At 32.0% G+C, this 16934-nt stretch overlaps 2 protein-coding genes across 2 annotated transcripts; one reads left to right on the forward strand and one right to left on the reverse strand.

The window, feature by feature from the left end:
* Nucleotides 1–126: 126 nt before the first annotated feature.
* Nucleotides 127–6432, reverse strand: LOC123700305 (cell cycle control protein 50A). Its single transcript, XM_045647488.1, has 9 exons — nucleotides 5132–6432; nucleotides 4917–5050; nucleotides 4612–4814; nucleotides 4079–4212; nucleotides 3602–3721; nucleotides 2048–2133; nucleotides 1651–1786; nucleotides 1151–1316; nucleotides 127–419 (listed from the first exon to the last, which is right to left on the reverse strand). The coding sequence occupies exons 1-9, from the start codon at nucleotides 5184–5186 to the stop codon at nucleotides 374–376; spliced, it is 1080 nt and encodes a 359-aa protein (XP_045503444.1). The 5' UTR covers nucleotides 5187–6432; the 3' UTR covers nucleotides 127–373.
* A 709-nt stretch (nucleotides 6433–7141) lies between these two features.
* LOC123700452 (septin-1) lies at nucleotides 7142–15033 on the forward strand. Its single transcript, XM_045647663.1, has 11 exons — nucleotides 7142–7336; nucleotides 7955–8147; nucleotides 9955–10085; nucleotides 10362–10489; nucleotides 11516–11633; nucleotides 11807–11893; nucleotides 12394–12554; nucleotides 13032–13133; nucleotides 13577–13670; nucleotides 14129–14236; nucleotides 14609–15033. Exons 1-10 carry the CDS (start codon nucleotides 7313–7315, stop codon nucleotides 14216–14218), a joined length of 1128 nt encoding a protein of 375 aa, XP_045503619.1. The 5' UTR covers nucleotides 7142–7312; the 3' UTR covers nucleotides 14219–14236; nucleotides 14609–15033.
* The last annotated feature ends 1901 nt before the right edge of the window (nucleotides 15034–16934 follow it).

Raw genomic sequence — 16934 nt, forward strand, 5'->3', positions numbered from 1 at the left:
GATAAGTCCTATTCGTCTATTGAAAAATTGAATATTTTGTTAACTGAAGAATAAAGTCTATCTAGCTCTTTATCTGGGCATTGAAAAATCGTCCCTTATTTGAATTGTAATATAGTTTTTTTTTTATTTAATATATTCTGTAATTACATATTTAGTTATTTTTGTATATCAAATCAATTTTAAAGACAATAGCGTGCTCTCAAAATTCAATAAAATGTAAAATCTTCTAAGTGATACAAACATACACGCTTTCTACAAACAGTTGAAATACAGTTTCTCAATAGCCTTTCAATAAAAACTCAAATAATATTAATTAAAAACAATAAATACTTTGTTCATCGCTTTGATGATGTAAGTGCAGGAACTACTTCGTTTAAGAATATGGCGTGCGAGGGTTTACGTTGATCATCTCTGTAGTGCTGTGAAAAGGAATATTAGTTATACATTGTGTTATTGGTTCTTATAAGTACATTATTTACGACTATCTAAATCTATTCAAGATACAATAATATCCATATAATAAATCTAAACCTATAGTTATACTTCGTAATGTAACTTATTAGCGGAACTGCGTTTTGCAAATATAAGATTAATTTGGTTTGTCCATTCATGATTTGACCTCATTATTGCATTTGTTTTAAACAATAAAGTGGAACAAGTGAAAGTGAAACCAGTTTAAATTAATATGCATATAAAGTAATATTCAACAGATACAAGACACAGAGGTCCAAGAACAGAATTACTCATCAACTCAACTCAAAATTTAAACAACACTACTAACTATATCCCATTTAATTTTCCAATAATAACTTACAAGTTAGTGTTTTGTAGGGATGGGCCAGCATCCACATAATAGGTTTGGGAGGGGGAGGGATATCTGTTATCAAATGAGGATGTCAAAATATGATTTATTTGTACCTACTATTTCTAAGTATTTTTTTAAGGGATTGAACATATTGTTTTATGTAATTTTTTGAAGTATTTGCGCAAATTATACCCATATGTTTGGTAAAGAACAATGTTTCTCTCATTTTATATTTTTCATGTAGGTATATTTTAGATAATATTATGAATAAAATAGTTTAGTACAAAAATATGATTAAAGAAAATCTGCCCAATATATGTATGCGTATCAAAATAAGTTACATACCTCTTAGAGCATCTAACGTGAATAACCAGAAGTATGATTCCAAGCAAGAGGCAGAGAGTGCCCACAACTACGTAGGCCACTCCGAGGAAAGGGTTCTTGCCTCCCAACAGTGACGTTGTTGATATTATAAACGATTTCGTTCCTTCAAAGTCGATAACTGGATAATCTGGAAGAAATATTTAGATTTTTAAATATTGACTTGTTTTCAGCTCTATTAATAAAAAGTTGAAGTTCTCCAAAATTGTATTCTCTAGGTATATATATGTTTCTTGACTTCAATGATTTACATGAAAGAATGATTGTTTTTTTTAAGCAAGTAGCTACTCGCCCGGGTTGATCCATTTATATTTGGTTTTTCAAATTTTAGGTAGATCATCCTAATTTAAGAGGAGACAAATATCATTAAAATCTATTCGTCTATTCTGTTCTAGAATTCTAAATGTCGTAACTACCACACTGAATGGATACATAAAATATGGATATAATAAAGTAGAACTTACTATATTCAACACGCAGTACATAAGGTCCCTTAGCGAGTCCAACGCTAAAGCCAACTTGCGTGTGGTCGACCCTACGGTATAATTTGCGGAACGTTGGCAGCGCCGCAGTTCGCATCCAAACTATTAGTTCTTCGTTCTGAAATATATGTTGTGTTTAAATAAAAAAGGTTTTATGGGAAGCGATATGATTTGAATATTTTTTATATGCCAAGTCATTACTCCATAGTCCACATGCTACTTTTATAATATGTCAATAGCCTTTTAATAGTTCTTTTTTTATAGTAAACACAAACAGATTAAAAAATACTCAATACATTTGGCTAAGTTAATAAAATAAGATCTATGAATCGGATGGTATTGTAGGTTTTATATTTAATGAATTGAAGTGTTTAATTACCTGGAATCCATTGTTTTCAGTATTATTGGGATCTAGCATCCAGACAGGTTTCCTCCAGTTTACTGGCTTCGTGAAGTTTGCAAATGCTAAAAAGATTATATAACAAACAATTACAACATAACCATTGACATACTAAAACAATCACATAAGGTCATCGAAAAATGTTCTAGTGACGTATAAAATATTCACTCAAATTTGTACCTAATTTATAGCAGTAATGTTCAAATTCTATCATAAAAAAACTGCAGATAGAGGCGTAATTTTTGCATGAATGTAATTTATAAACATAAACAAATAAAGAGTGATCAGACAATAAAACAATTGTATATTATGGTATCATAATGTTACTAGCGTAATTTAGGGCTATTTTGTATTAGCGGTTTCACTTGCGAGGTCATGAGGTGAATGTGAAATTTTACTGCTGTAAAAAGTCACTTTTTAGGCTTATTACTATCCCCAGACACTAAAATTAATTCATAAACTGCTGCGTAGCGACATTTGTATAACTTTGACATTTGTAACACTTTAATAAGGATTAACCACCCATTCTGACCTGAGCAACCCCAGCAGATATCTTATCGCAGCATTACCCCTTTTTTGTGCTTTCGCCACACCCCGGACACTCCATACAAAATTATCGTTTTGACAGTCACACTGTAGAGACTGCAAATGTGTGTGTTAACGCTATAAGATTGGCACATTTGTGACTAGCGTAAAAAAAATTCGCGTTTTACTGATGAAATACATCCGTAAACAGCACAATATCTAACCATTTTCTACGAAAAACGACAATAACAAATCCAAAATAATAAAATTACTTTAAGTCCATTTGATTAATGTTATCTATCTTCGTTGCGTATCGTCCTTGCAGAAAAATGCGGGCCATTTATAGCATGATCATGCGGGGTGAGGTAAGTGTTTAATTTTGGCGGGAGGCGGAGTGTCCGTTCTGTAGTGTTTAGCTACTATTATGTATTCTGTGCTTTCGCTTAATAAAAACCTTCCTTGTGCCTTAACAAATATGTTAAAAAAATACTGAATTGGTTGAGTCCATTTCGAGTTTTATCAACTCATTTGGTGATTCATTAGTATGAAATTGATAACAAAATTACACAGTTTTATTGATGGGTAATAAATAATAATACTTACAAACCATGTGCTTTCATCAATTTGACATTGTGAATATTGAAATAAATTGATACAGCCAAATCAGTGAATGATGTTTTATCACCTACACTATTGTAAACTGCTAAGTTATTATTGGTAATAGGATTTTAATTGCTTTTTGCCATGCAACATTTTAGATGACAATAAATGACTTATTATTATTAACTAGTTTAACGCCCGCGGCTTCGCCCGCTTTGCCTAAAACCAAATAAATTATATACTAAAACCTTCCTCTTGAATCACTCTATCTATTAAAAAAAAACCGCACCAACATCCGTTGCGTAGTTTTAAAGATTTAAGCATACAAAGGGACATAAGGACATAGGGACAGAAAAAGTGACTTTGTTTTATACTATGTAGTGATTTAGTTTTCCATCTTTTACTTACCAGTTTTAAGATCGCCAGGAGGGTTTCTAAACTTAATATCCTTATCTGACGTCCATGCTATACCAGTTTTCAGGACTGGCACATCAACACTTAAACCCTGTGACCACACTTTCAGGGTATCTGGAACAATTAAATTATAGTTAAAAGAAAGCTCATAACATGTAAATTAACACAATTAACAAAGGCTGAAATATTACCAAACTTGAACAAACTTTAAGCTTTGTGTTTTAATGATTCATTACAATTAAATAATAATTAAATACAAACATGTTTTTTTGAAAACATCATTAAAACCTCAAACACCAACTTTAAGTTGCTATCAACTAGTTTATCTAGAATTCAAGGAAAATAAATTGATAAAATTAATCTGTTTTTTAGTATCGTTTTTAGACTAGCCTCAGCTCTGAATAATAATCAAAACATACAGTAAATTGGAGGAAAAACAATATTCAAACTTAGAAAATTAATATTCCTTACCGTTAAATAGAGAATTAGCTATAGCTCCACAAGGTGCGATGGGCTTCAGCTTGCCATCTTCTTCGGCAAATGCAAACGGCTCACAATCAGACGATGGAGTCAGTGAAAGGCGGCCTAACAGCTGACTGTCGTCACTGTTAAAGATATTACAGAAAAACTTTAGTTTTCTTTACAAAAGATATTTTTAACTTAATTTTTAACAAAACAATCCTTAAAGTGATGCACAACAATATAGTTGCAGAATTAGGGTCATGGTCATTGGTCATGGACACTTTTATTCTTGAATTTGATATTTTAGTTTTATGGCATTCAACTGCTTTATAAATTTGATCAGGATTCGGCGATAGAAGTGGATTCTAATCCCGCCAATTCTAATCCCACCATTCAATTTGTTATCAATTTTTTTTTATTCTTTAAAAATGTACATGCTCTTTTTTTTTCTTACTTTGTGACAAACAAGCATCACATGCAAAAGTAATATAATTTAAGATCATGTCATTATATAGTAGAAATAAACGCTAAAATATACTTACCGAGACTTGACATATCTTCTATGGTTTTGATAGTAATTGCTCAATCCATAATAGAAATATACATCCCCTTTGAAATCTTCAGTCAGATTAAAATTAATTTGACATACACAAGGGTCCATTCCATTTTCTTTGATAAATTGTGCACAGGTAATATTTTCATCTTCCTTCATACAATGTGTATAATCTATAACATGCTCTTTTACCTATAAAACAAGCCATAAATCAACGAATTGTTTACATGTGCGACACAATAATTGTTTATGGAAACAGTATATAGGTAGGTATTCCCTATTCCTGTAGCTTACCTCATCTGAGAAGTAGAGTAATCCAATACCAACTGGTATAAAGGCGATACCAATAACGAAAAAAGTAGGAAGGACTGTTCCAGCCGTAAGAATTGGCTGCCATGCAGGGAGACGCTGCTGCTTGAATGCGGATTCTACAAACATACAGATGTATCATCAATCAGAATCAATACAATCAAGGCCAAGGAAAAAAGGTGTGTAAATGTTATTCTTACCAGCAGGACGCCTAGATTTCACATTTTGATCTGAGGTATCACTTGACGTAGCCATTGTATTCCGATTAAAGTATGCACCATATAAATTAAAATATTAGAGCCTTTTCAAAGCGACCTTTAAATGCGATGGCAAAATTTACCTACAATTTACAATCGATCTCTATCATTTGTCAATTGGCCGTAGATAAGCAAAAAGGATCCAACCCACAACATGACCGAAAATGAGTTAAATATACCAAACTGCTCGTCTAGGTCTATATTTTCGATTAGCAAAAACAATCCAAGTAAAATATGAATATTTTGACTTTAAATTGACACTGGGTACCAACCCACATGTATGGAGAAGCCATATTTTAGTTTCGTAAAAACAATCCATTCTTCTTGGATCATATTGTAAAACGCTCAGTCTAAGAAACTAACACAAAACTAAAATGTTTAAAAAAATCCAAAAGCATGTGGATCCTTTTAGATATTTAATTTTTATGATATTATGATGCAATAGATAAATCACTAAAAAGATCCAGAAAGCATGGATCTCTTTTGTTAAACTGAATTTTGTAGAAATGTATACTGGTTTAATAACAAAAACGATTCAGAACATTTGGATAGACTGAATATTATGTATTTAAAGCTTGAGGCGTTAGGCATGCATTAAGTTCACACTCCAAGTATCTTGATCGGGTCACACATCTTTGCCTTTTTTATACCGATTTTTCTAAAATAGAAGCACTTCGAAAATACCTGAAAAAATTTACGAAGCTGACGAACATGTCGAAGTAACAAAAAAAAAATTACTCGCACAACTATCGATCACGCGCTCATGTGATCTTTATTACCTTCATTCAAGAATTGCCTATAGAAGACTGTAAGGTTTGTTGGGGATATAAATTATTAAGACTGAAATCGATTGTATGCGCACCTCCATCGACTAAACAGTTTAGTCATGTTGAATTCAAGAGGAGAATACAGCTCGACAGATCAGTTTAGTCGATGCAAAAGTTGTATGTATGGGCGGGCTCGAAAGGTAAATCTTCGGAGGTATCTGATAATGATTTTCAATGACTATGGCCAAATGTTAAAGAAAAGCCCAATTAGACGATTTGGAGTCAATCTTTGACTATTTATCTAAATACTGCCTGGATTTCTATAAATCAATCCAAGGGGGCAATCCAAGACTTCATGACGATGTAGATATGGCGATGAACCGGACTTTGCACACGAAGAAGAATAGTAAATCGGATAGAATTAATATGTTTTATATAAATAATGAAAAAAAAATTGAAAGTTAGTTGTTTTATTTACGAAATTAAAAAAAAAATAAGGATCTTAGTAGCAATTAGCTACTTTGAATCGTTTTTGCGAAATGAATATTCACTTATCATAATTGAAAATAGGTTTTATCAAAAAGGATCCTAACACACATTTAGCTGAATATTTCAAGAAATAAAACTAAATTCAATAAAATTTGTTTGTAAGAATAAAATATACATTGACACACACACTTTTCCTTAAGAAGCAATTAACACAAGCAAGTCTTTATATGAACAAACACAGGTTAAACTTCAAACTTCAATAACTCAAAAGTAACATTTTGTGGGTTGGATCCTTTTTGGTTATCTACGGCCAATTGTCAGTGACAAAAATGACAATCTGTTTGCAGTTTGACTTTGGTTTGACTGAGTTTGACCGAGTTTGACACATGATTGTTTACCACAGATAAACAATTCTATTCAAGTTTACCGTATACTTGGTATCACTTGGATTGGAATACTACATACCTTAGCTACATACAGTAAACTCAACAGTAATAATGAGACCAAATTAGTTGTTGAGGCTGTTTTACAAACTATTTTCCGATCGATGTTAATTAACTACTTTAAGCACAGCAAGCTTTAAAGGTTACCATCATTGTTTTTTAAACTGTGTCAAATATGTAGTTACGTAGTAACTAATACTTAATCTGTGAATATGATCAACAAAATAATAAACGTCACTGTCATTTATAAAATTCAGTTCACGATTCACAAATCACAGAATTGCAGCTTGACTTGAGCTAGCATTCTGTTGTTTGTAAGTGATTTTGCTGTGAAATTATAAAAGGTTCGGTTATTTATTGGGTAGATTCAGAATAAGGTTGTGTTTAACAGAAAGTAGAAAACTACTTTAAAACCAATTATAAATATGTCGAGTGATACAGCAAAGAACGTAAGTATTTTTATTTTGTCATTTTGCTAAGCCTGTCTGTTCATATTATGCATAAGTAAGCTTTGGCTTATAACATTAAAACTTGTGATTTTGTTGTACTAGTGTTGAAAAATGAATGACTCAGTTAATTCTGACCGTCGCATACTTACCTACTTACGAAGCGCCATACATACATCTGCGTGCCACTAGTGAAATGGATCTCGATACAGTTAGCGGATGTGTGTCAATGTTTACGCGTACCGGCGGCATATTTATAGCATGACTGTTTTACTTATTGTCTTTAACTTTAAACCATAACACAACATTGAAATTCTTCTCTAACTTCTTATTATCATATATATTATAGCTGTTGTATTGACACAGTTACCAATCACAATGGGCTTATCAGTAATGGTAATGGACTTTTAGGAAAGTTTCCTGTTGTTAACAGGACAAAGGATCATATTATTATAGTTAAATTTCAATTCATTCATTTATTATAATATTATGTGATTGTTATTTATATACTTATATTTTATGGTCTTATTAGACATTGTGTATTATTCCTCAACACATTTTTTTAAGTTATAGACCGTGTATGTTTTTTTTTTATAAATTGACCCATATGTTCTTTCACAGTTTTCAAACCTAGAAACCCCAGGATATGTTGGGTTTGCAAATTTACCCAATCAAGTGCATAGGAAGTCTGTTAAAAAAGGGTTTGAGTTCACCCTCATGGTAGTGGGTGAGAGTGGTCTGGGCAAATCCACTCTAGTTAACTCACTGTTCTTGACTGACTTGTACCCAGAAAGAGTTATTCCAGATGCAACTGGTAAGCATATATTTAATTAGAATTATTAATAAAGTTGTCTCCTTGTAAGGTAGAGTAATCATATGCATATAGGTCAAATTCATTTTAAAAAAGCATTATATTTTGTAGCAGCTTTACTTTTTATCTAAACATAAATCTATATAATAAGTTAAGCTGGTTTTTAACACTAGTTAATATATTAGTAATGCAAGTATAAGTACCCTATTGAGATGAGAAGAGGGTAATAAATATAAAAATAATAATTAATATTGTTATTTCTAAATTCGATTCATTTTGTTCATGAAATGAATTTGTATTGATTCTATGATACAATAAAATTATAGTTATTATCTTATGTTTGCTATTTCTGTATTATTAGTGTAAAGATAATAGTTGTTGTCTCAATGGTTAGTAATGGAACTAATTATAGAATGGTGATAAATATTCATTTGAGAGTGAAGCATTGGAATCATGAGTAAAATCTTAAATTATGTTCTGCCTTAAAATTAAGCTTTATCTTGTAGTAATGGTGATCTTTATTATTAATTATATATGTATATTGTATACTTCCTACTAATAATTATAAATGCAAAAGTTTGTGAGGATGAGTGATTACAATGAAATTTAGCACACATATAGAGGGTAACTTGAATTAACACATAGGATAGGTTTTATCCCGGAAATCCCACGGGAACGGGAACTATGTGGGTTTTACTTTGAAAACGCGGGCAAAGCCGCAGGCGGAAATCTAGTAATCTATAAATTATGTGAGGTGTTTTAGGGGGGAGGGGGTCGAGTCAATTGATGGACCTTACATAATTTATGGACACCCTCTTATTTTAATTAAAAAATATAATGTTTTAAGTTGAATATAAAATTTCTAAATAACAAGTTCAAACCTGTATAGTTGCAAAACACTATATCACATGCTTTATTATTAAATAACTGTTAGAATAAAACTAGTATCAGACCAAAAAACAATGTTGGAATTCTAACACTTTCATTGGTAAAATTACATAACATTCCTTGTTTATGTAATAAACTAGATAACTAATATAACTGGAATATTTCATGTAACAGTATTTGAAATAATATTTTATTGTTTATTTTCATTTTTTCCAAGTATTATATATTCTGAATAATAAGATGTTACACTTTTTTATTGTTTAGGTTGAGTAAATAACACTATATTCACACCAAATAAATCATTATTATTTTTTGACACAATACAAGTTTTTACAAATGTATTTAAAATAATAAATGATACACAAAATAAACTGCAAAGTGTTATATATCAGAACTCGTAAGTTATCACCTTACTATCCTGTTATCCTATATCTGTTCACAAACAACAGCTGTTACAATTTAATGATACTAGTTGTGCCATGCTGTTTCACTTACTGATGAACTTGGGGGAAAAAGCAAGTATTCTACAGTTTATGTGTTATTTTGGTACATAAGCTACATCTGTCAACTACCAAGTGTCATCAAAATCCATTGAAATGTTTTTCAATGAAAAAGTAGCAAACATAATATCATGGATATATTTTTACAAACTTTTGCATTTATAATATACTAGCTTACGGATTTGCCCGCTTTGTCTAAAACCTAATAAATTATATACGAAAACAATCCTCTTGAATCACTCTATGTATTTAAAAAAAACCGCATCATATCCGTTGCATTGTTTTTAAAAATTTAAGCATACAAAGGTACATAGGGACAGAAAAAGCGACTTTGTTTTATTCTATGTATTATGTAGTAAAGCAGAAGAAAGGGCTTGATAAAAAGAATATTCATACATGATCTTCTTATTTTCTGTTATCAGAAAAGTTAAACCAGACCGTGAAGCTAGATGCATCTACAGTTGAGATTGAAGAGAGGGGTGTTAAGCTGCGATTGACTGTCGTTGATACTCCCGGCTATGGAGATGCTATTGACAATACTGACTGTTTTAAGGTATATTTATTATGGTAGAGGATTGCTTGTTTTATCAATTGAAGAAATAATTTATTATTTTTCAGTTCTTAACACTTTAAATTTATTTTTTGTGTTTACAATATGTTAATTCAAATTCGCAATGGGACAAAGCCAAAAAGAAAACACTTTTTTATATAATCTCGAAGTGCGTTTAATTACGACCAATTATATCAATTGCCTTATGTCGAGTTAAATTGAAATGCATGAATGAACAGCTGATATTCGCTATTAATGTTGCTTATGTAAATTTCGCAGTCAATTATACAATACATTGACGAGCAATTTGAGAGATTCCTGCGTGACGAGAGCGGCCTCAACCGGCGGAACATTGTCGACAATCGGATTCACTGCTGCTTTTACTTCATATCTCCGTTTGGACATGGGTAATGATTATCTATACTAATATTATAAAGCTGAAGATTTTGTTTGTTTGAACGCGCTAATCTCGGGAACTACTGGTCCGATTTGAAAAATTCTTTCGGTGCTAGATAGCGTGTTTATCGAGGAAAGCTATAGGCTATAATATATTATCACGGGAGCGGAGCACTGCGGGTAAAACCGCAGGGCACTGCTAGTGTATATTGTGATATTTTTTTATTTTGTTTTTTTTGTTGGGAAGGGAAAATTAACAAATAATTATTTAAGCATTATGTATCTTTAAAATTCAATAATAAATACAATTTCATGATTAAAGCCATTACCTTGAATTTTTATTAATATGAATTGAATTAATAATATTAATAAAAATTAAAAATCCAGTAGCATTAACTAATTATTCTGTTATTCTCAAGTTCGTTTAAATTATTTACTGTCATTTTTAACATATTTTTTACTATCAGGTATATAAATTAGTTAAGTATTAAAATGAATAATATTTACGATACTCATTATAAAAAATAATATTGCACACAAACTTGTATTCACGTCAAATATAGTTATAAAAGCAAACATAATCAACATCATCATCACACTTGATTCGTATATGCTTAATGAAATTAATTCTAGATTCTAGGTCACGGTCATAGCATTGCATTTGTAATTGCTCTAATGCACCTATAAAACATAATCATAATTATGATGGATTCGTGTCGGCATTTGCGTAATGACTTCTGTTATAAGTTAAGAGAGAAATACTTGCTTTTTCAATGTTCTTTAATTACAAATGGTAAGATTAGAAATAAAATAAATAATATGTTTTTTTGAATATGTATACCAACACACACATTTGCCATGCCACATTTTTATACTAGGTATTAGAAAGAGGGAACTTTAAATATAAATAATTTTGATAATATTTAATCCAAATTACGTTAATAGGAAGTAGTACTCTAAAATACGTATGATAAGGTGACACATATCTTACTATTATTAATTGTTTAATGTTTGTGTTTTGTTATTGTTTATTTTAGTTTGAAGCCTCTGGATATTGAATTCATGAAACAATTGCATAATAAAGTAAACATCGTGCCTGTCATCGCTAAAGCTGATTGTCTCACCAAGAAAGAGGTGCAGAGGCTCAAGTCAAGGGTAAGTAGAGAAAACAAATTTTTAAATTCGTCTGTAATTCTATTCTATCTTGATGAATATTTATTTTTAAGGCCTTAAAATGTCCAAATAATTTGAAAAAATTATGTCATTTACAATTAATAATACTTTTAAACAATAATTCCTCTGTCTTAATAATGTTATACTTGTTATAGGTTATGGAAGAAATAGAGAGAGAAGGTATTAAAATCTACCCACTACCAGATTGCGATAGTGATGAGGATGAAGATTATAAAGAACAGGTGAGTTCTATTTATCATTATAAACTGTAAAAAAGTCTTGTTATTAATATGCACAAATCGTAAATTCTGATAGGAATTGTAACGAATATGTATTTAATAATTATGGCACAGAATAAATATATGCGGATGCAACACTACATGTTAGAGTAGATATAAATAATGATAAATAATGACCCATGCTGCAAATCCCTTCTAAAAATTCTCATCCAGGTCGTAAGTTTTAAAGTCACGGCTTACAAAGATCCTATTTTTTTGCAATTAACATATTTTCTATGGGATTAACGCTTAAAAAAAAATACGTGTGGCACTCGGGGACTGCCGCGGTAAAGCTATTGCATGCTATGCCTTCAAGCCACACCTCCGCGTGTCGGAGTGGGGAGCGTGAGGTTTTTCGTTACGCAATTTCTGGATTCGGTCTCCGCGCTCAAGGCCCGCGATAGAAGCTATGCAATAGCTTAAAAAATTATGAATCTATTGGTTTAAAATGTATATTTATACAGGTCCGGCAACTAAAAGCGGCGGTCCCGTTCGCGGTGTGCGGCGCGGGCCAGCAGCTGGAGGTGCGCGGGCGGCGCGTGCGCGGCCGGCTCTACCCCTGGGGCGTGGTCGAGGTCGAGAACCCGGAGCATTGCGACTTCATCAAGCTGAGGACTATGCTCATGTATGTTTGCAGTGTTGATTAATGCGCTATTCTGAACTGGGACAACGTCTTCTATTTATAGTTACCAGGTTATCCATTCATTACGCCACATCCTGTAGGTATAGTGGAAATTTTCTATGGATTTGTGGGCAATCGAATTCGATCTACTCTTTCGGTTTAATGTGTCTAAGGGACACCCTGCGCCATCTATTGATGATTAATGTTGTTGTTTAAAATGTATGTTGAATCTGATATTTAGCTTTATAGCATTCAAATGCTAACAAATGTAGGTATGTGTATGACAAATTTTTAAAGAATGAAAAAATCGATCTAGATGCGGGATTCAAACCCACGTCTTTCGCCATTCCAGGGTGACGCCTTGATTTCTTCCGCTTATCTCCCGTGTTCCCGCTAGAGCAATCGGTATTGTGATCGATTTGAATGCTACAAAATTACATAGCACATACATATATTTTTGATAGTTATTGTAATTTGCAGCACTCACATGCAAGACTTGCAAGAAGTGACCCAAGAGGTGCACTACGAGAACTATCGCTCCGAGAGGCTCGCTAGAAACGGACAAGTGCCGAAACGACACACGTGAGTTACTTATAAAATTAATATATAATCTAAAAATCACATGTAAATTTACACTCTTTATTATTTCATAGAAAAACTAATGTAATGTATAATGTTTGTGTTATGAACATTAACGGTATTTATGTGTTTTTGAAGTGAAACTTCTTTATCGGGGTTGTAAAAAAATTTAGTCTAACATTTTTTCGTTACGCGTGACAGTTTTCCGTTACGCGCCATCTTTTTCCTATCCCTACCACGCGTGATTCGACGTATTTCTGTAAAGTTGCATATAGTAAATTATTTTTTGAAAAATAAGTTCATAAAGAAGTTTCACTTCTTACGTGTGTACACTAGTATACGCACACATTTTTTTTTGTAAATACGATATGTGACTATATTTTCCTGTATTTACTGTTCTTTTTTTTTTGCAAAGAGATAATAATATTTTGGAAACATTATTATAGATCCACGGAGAGCGGCCTGAGTGAGGATTCTAACGGCCTCGCCAATGGCAACAATGAAGATTCCTCTGAACGCGAGAAAGTTCTTCGCGAAAAGGTAATATTATAGATTTATTTGAACACGTTATTTCCCTCGGGATTATTTTAAAACACTTGAAAAATCTCAACTGTTGAAAATATATCAGGGGCCGTAGACAAAGTAACAATTATTACAAAACGATAACGAAGTTAGAAATCGCAAAAATGTATGGAATTGACATTAGATAGACCACGTGATCGCGGCGTATGTCAATCCCATACATTTTTGCCTTTTCTAACTTCGTTATCGTTTTTTAATTGTTACTTTGTCTAAGGCCCCAGATGATATGTTTTAAACAGCAATAGCTTAATAAGCAGTAAATTTCCAGTAAAATAAACTTTTTTTATTGCCTTATATTTTATAAGAAGCTTATATCTAATAGTCTTTCTACTAAAGCATAAAGAATTCCGTGATTGTTTTTCATTTACATTTATCCGTAAGTATATTTATATTTATTTTTATTTTATATATTCCAGGAGGCTGAACTGCGTCGTATGCAAGAGATGCTGGAGCAGATGCAGCGGCAGATGCAGTTGCAGGCCGCCGCCAACACCACGTCCGCATAGTGCTTGCTGCACGCACAGGTTATTTATTATCTATAATAATTAATATTTTTGTTGTAGGGTAGGAAGAAAATAGGAATAAAAACTATTCCATAGTTCTTAGAATAATGTAGTGCGATTCTTCTTCTGTATTTTGACGAGTCAAAAGCGCTTCTAAACTTTGTTTGAGTTTGTTAATTTATTATAAACTAGAAAGTTTAATATAATGTAGTTTTATAGTATTCGAATGCTTTATCAATGAGAAAATTTTTGAAAAATTGATAACGAGACCGGATTTAAACCCACGTGTTTCGCCGTATTATATCAACGAATGACCTGGCCATCCGTGATGCCACCACAGCAATTTCCCAATTTTATTGTGTTTATTATATCTAAAAAATGATTTATTGACAGTTGGATAACAACACGGCGGTCCAACTGCTTGATTCGTGTGACGTCGTCAATTCAATACTACGCGCCATCCCCTACTGCGTAACTTCCAATTAGAGATTCATATTCTATGGTCGGTTACAAAGTTTCACCGACCGTCAGTGCGTACCATCGGCCCTGACGATACGCATTGACCGACCGTCAGTTTGTATCATTCAGTGCTCTGCGTACCAGTCAACTGACCAGACCTGGTATCGGTGTTCATGACGACGCATGCGCATAGTCAGTGCACCGGTCGGTACAGCACTGAACGCGTTCATTTGTTTGAAACAAATTGTCATTGAGATAATATTACTACGTATGGAGGAGACACCACGAACAAAATCTGTGCGCCATTTTTTTTTCTCTAACTAAGTTTTAAAAATTATTATCTAGTTAGGTACTTACCGATGAAAGTTATTCCTTTGCAGTTTTCCGTATTATTTGTGCAATATCGTAACACACACGAAGGCATATTTGATGCGTTTCACTTTAAAACAAATAAAAAATGAGCGTGCAGTTACGGCATATGGCGTATGTTGAGCGGAACATAAGTGATGTAGGCGGTGTCGTCTCCATATATATCTCAATGCAAATTATTTCCATAGCGCGTCAGTCGACCGACGCTACGCACGCGCACACGCTCGACCGACGGACCTCGTACGCAGTGCGTAGCAAAATACGCGTGCGTATGGTCGGTCTAGTACTGTACGGTTTCTGAATTTCCATACATATGACAAGCGCGACTGACGTACGCACTGATGGTCGGTGAAGCTCTGTAACCGGCCTATACAATTAATAATTGTTCTAAACACTTCGATATCTAAGATACAAATAACATATTATACTATGTTATACAATAGGTTCCTGATAGAAACATTTATGCACACTTGTGTTATCTCCGTATTCATTAATGTATTATTTTATATATTTTAATTATAAATATATTATAAAACGACAATGCATAGTATGATCTTATAATCTATATTTAGTTTTAATTATGATAATGGAGAATTATTTTATTCTACATAGTTTTAAGGGCACGCAATTTGTTTTATAATGCAATGTTTGTCGAGTGTTAAAATTAAGAACTTGAACATGTCATTAATTCCTAAAATTGAGACTTTACGATCATAGAAATAATGTTAGATAGAGAATATAGTTGAGGATTGGTGAATTTTTACTGCTGTCATGTGTATAAAAACTAATACAATATTATAGTGATAATAGTAACAGTTTCATTAATATTGATGTGTAGTCAATAGTGATATAGAAATACGAATCACACCTAAAAATATTGTAGGTTTAGAATTTTTATAATTTAGGGCACATAATGGCAGTAACAATTTACCTTCCTCCTTGATTTACCAGAAACTAGCAGGTAATTAGCACAATAGCTAATCGCATAATAAAATGAATGTGACTCGCTTTTCGCAACGATCGAACTAGTGTTAAATAATATGTCTAGATCTGTACTATCTTTGATGTGAAGTTATACTCGAAATAATTCCAATTTAATTAAGTATTTTTTCTCATTTTTTGTGCCATCTGTTCTGAAACTTATCAGTATCATGACATTATTATATTAGAGTTTATATGTTACTTATAAAAATTTCGAATTCCAAGTATTATTTTCATTTTTTTTTGTGTTCGTCTTTGAATTAATCTCGTTTTGTATTGATGAATAGAAGAAATGCTAAGTCTGAAATTAATTACGTGTTATATTAGTATTCTGAATTCAATAGGATTTTAGTAAGTGTTATAATAGTACTTAAAGTGTAAAGAAATTATTGAAATATAAAATATGGTATTGTCTGATATTTCATTTGATATCCATAGTGTCATATTCTGTATAATACTTATAACTGTGTAAGTGTTTACTTGGTGCATTTATCGTAACTAGATGTAATCTAAAAAATCTCAAATTTTCCAATATTAATTAGTATCCTCACTATAATATTATGTAAAGATTTCAGAGTTTCTTTATTCTGCTTAAAAATCTGTAAAAAGCTAGTGACACGTGGCATTAAAAAATTGTTATTTGTTTTTAATCAAAAAAAAAAAACAAATAGTAAAAAGAAAATGTCTGCCATGTTCCTATGAATACAAATGTCAATTTTTTATTGCCTATTTGCACTTTCAACACCGAAAAAAGAAGTCTGTTATTTCATTCCTTTTGGTTGATCTCTGCTTCGTGACATTGAAATATATACAATGTGAAATGTGCACACAAATTCTCATAAAAAAACATAATTAACTTTGATGTTTTAAATCAGTTGATACAGTACGCGTCACGTAAAAAGGACGCTGG

Source organism: Colias croceus, chromosome 19 (assembly GCF_905220415.1).
Source record: "Colias croceus chromosome 19, ilColCroc2.1".
NCBI lineage: Eukaryota > Metazoa > Arthropoda > Insecta > Lepidoptera > Pieridae > Colias > Colias croceus.

Coding starts and splice junctions, on each gene's coding strand:
- LOC123700452 (XM_045647663.1), top strand. CDS start 7,313: ATGTCGAGTGATACAGCAAAGAAC. Junction 7,337..7,954: donor CGAGTGATACAGCAAAGAAC/GTAAGTATTTTT, acceptor GTTCTTTCACAG/TTTTCAAACCTAGAAACCCC. Junction 11,634..11,806: donor TGCAGAGGCTCAAGTCAAGG/GTAAGTAGAGAA, acceptor TACTTGTTATAG/GTTATGGAAGAAATAGAGAG.
- LOC123700305 (XM_045647488.1), bottom strand. CDS start 5,186: ATGGCTACGTCAAGTGATACCTCAGATCAAAATGTGAAATCTAGGCGT. Junction 4,213..4,611: donor AGAAGATATGTCAAGTCTCG/GTAAGTATATTT, acceptor TATCTTTAACAG/TGACGACAGTCAGCTGTTAG. Junction 1,317..1,650: donor TGTACTGCGTGTTGAATATA/GTAAGTTCTACT, acceptor TATTTCTTCCAG/ATTATCCAGTTATCGACTTT.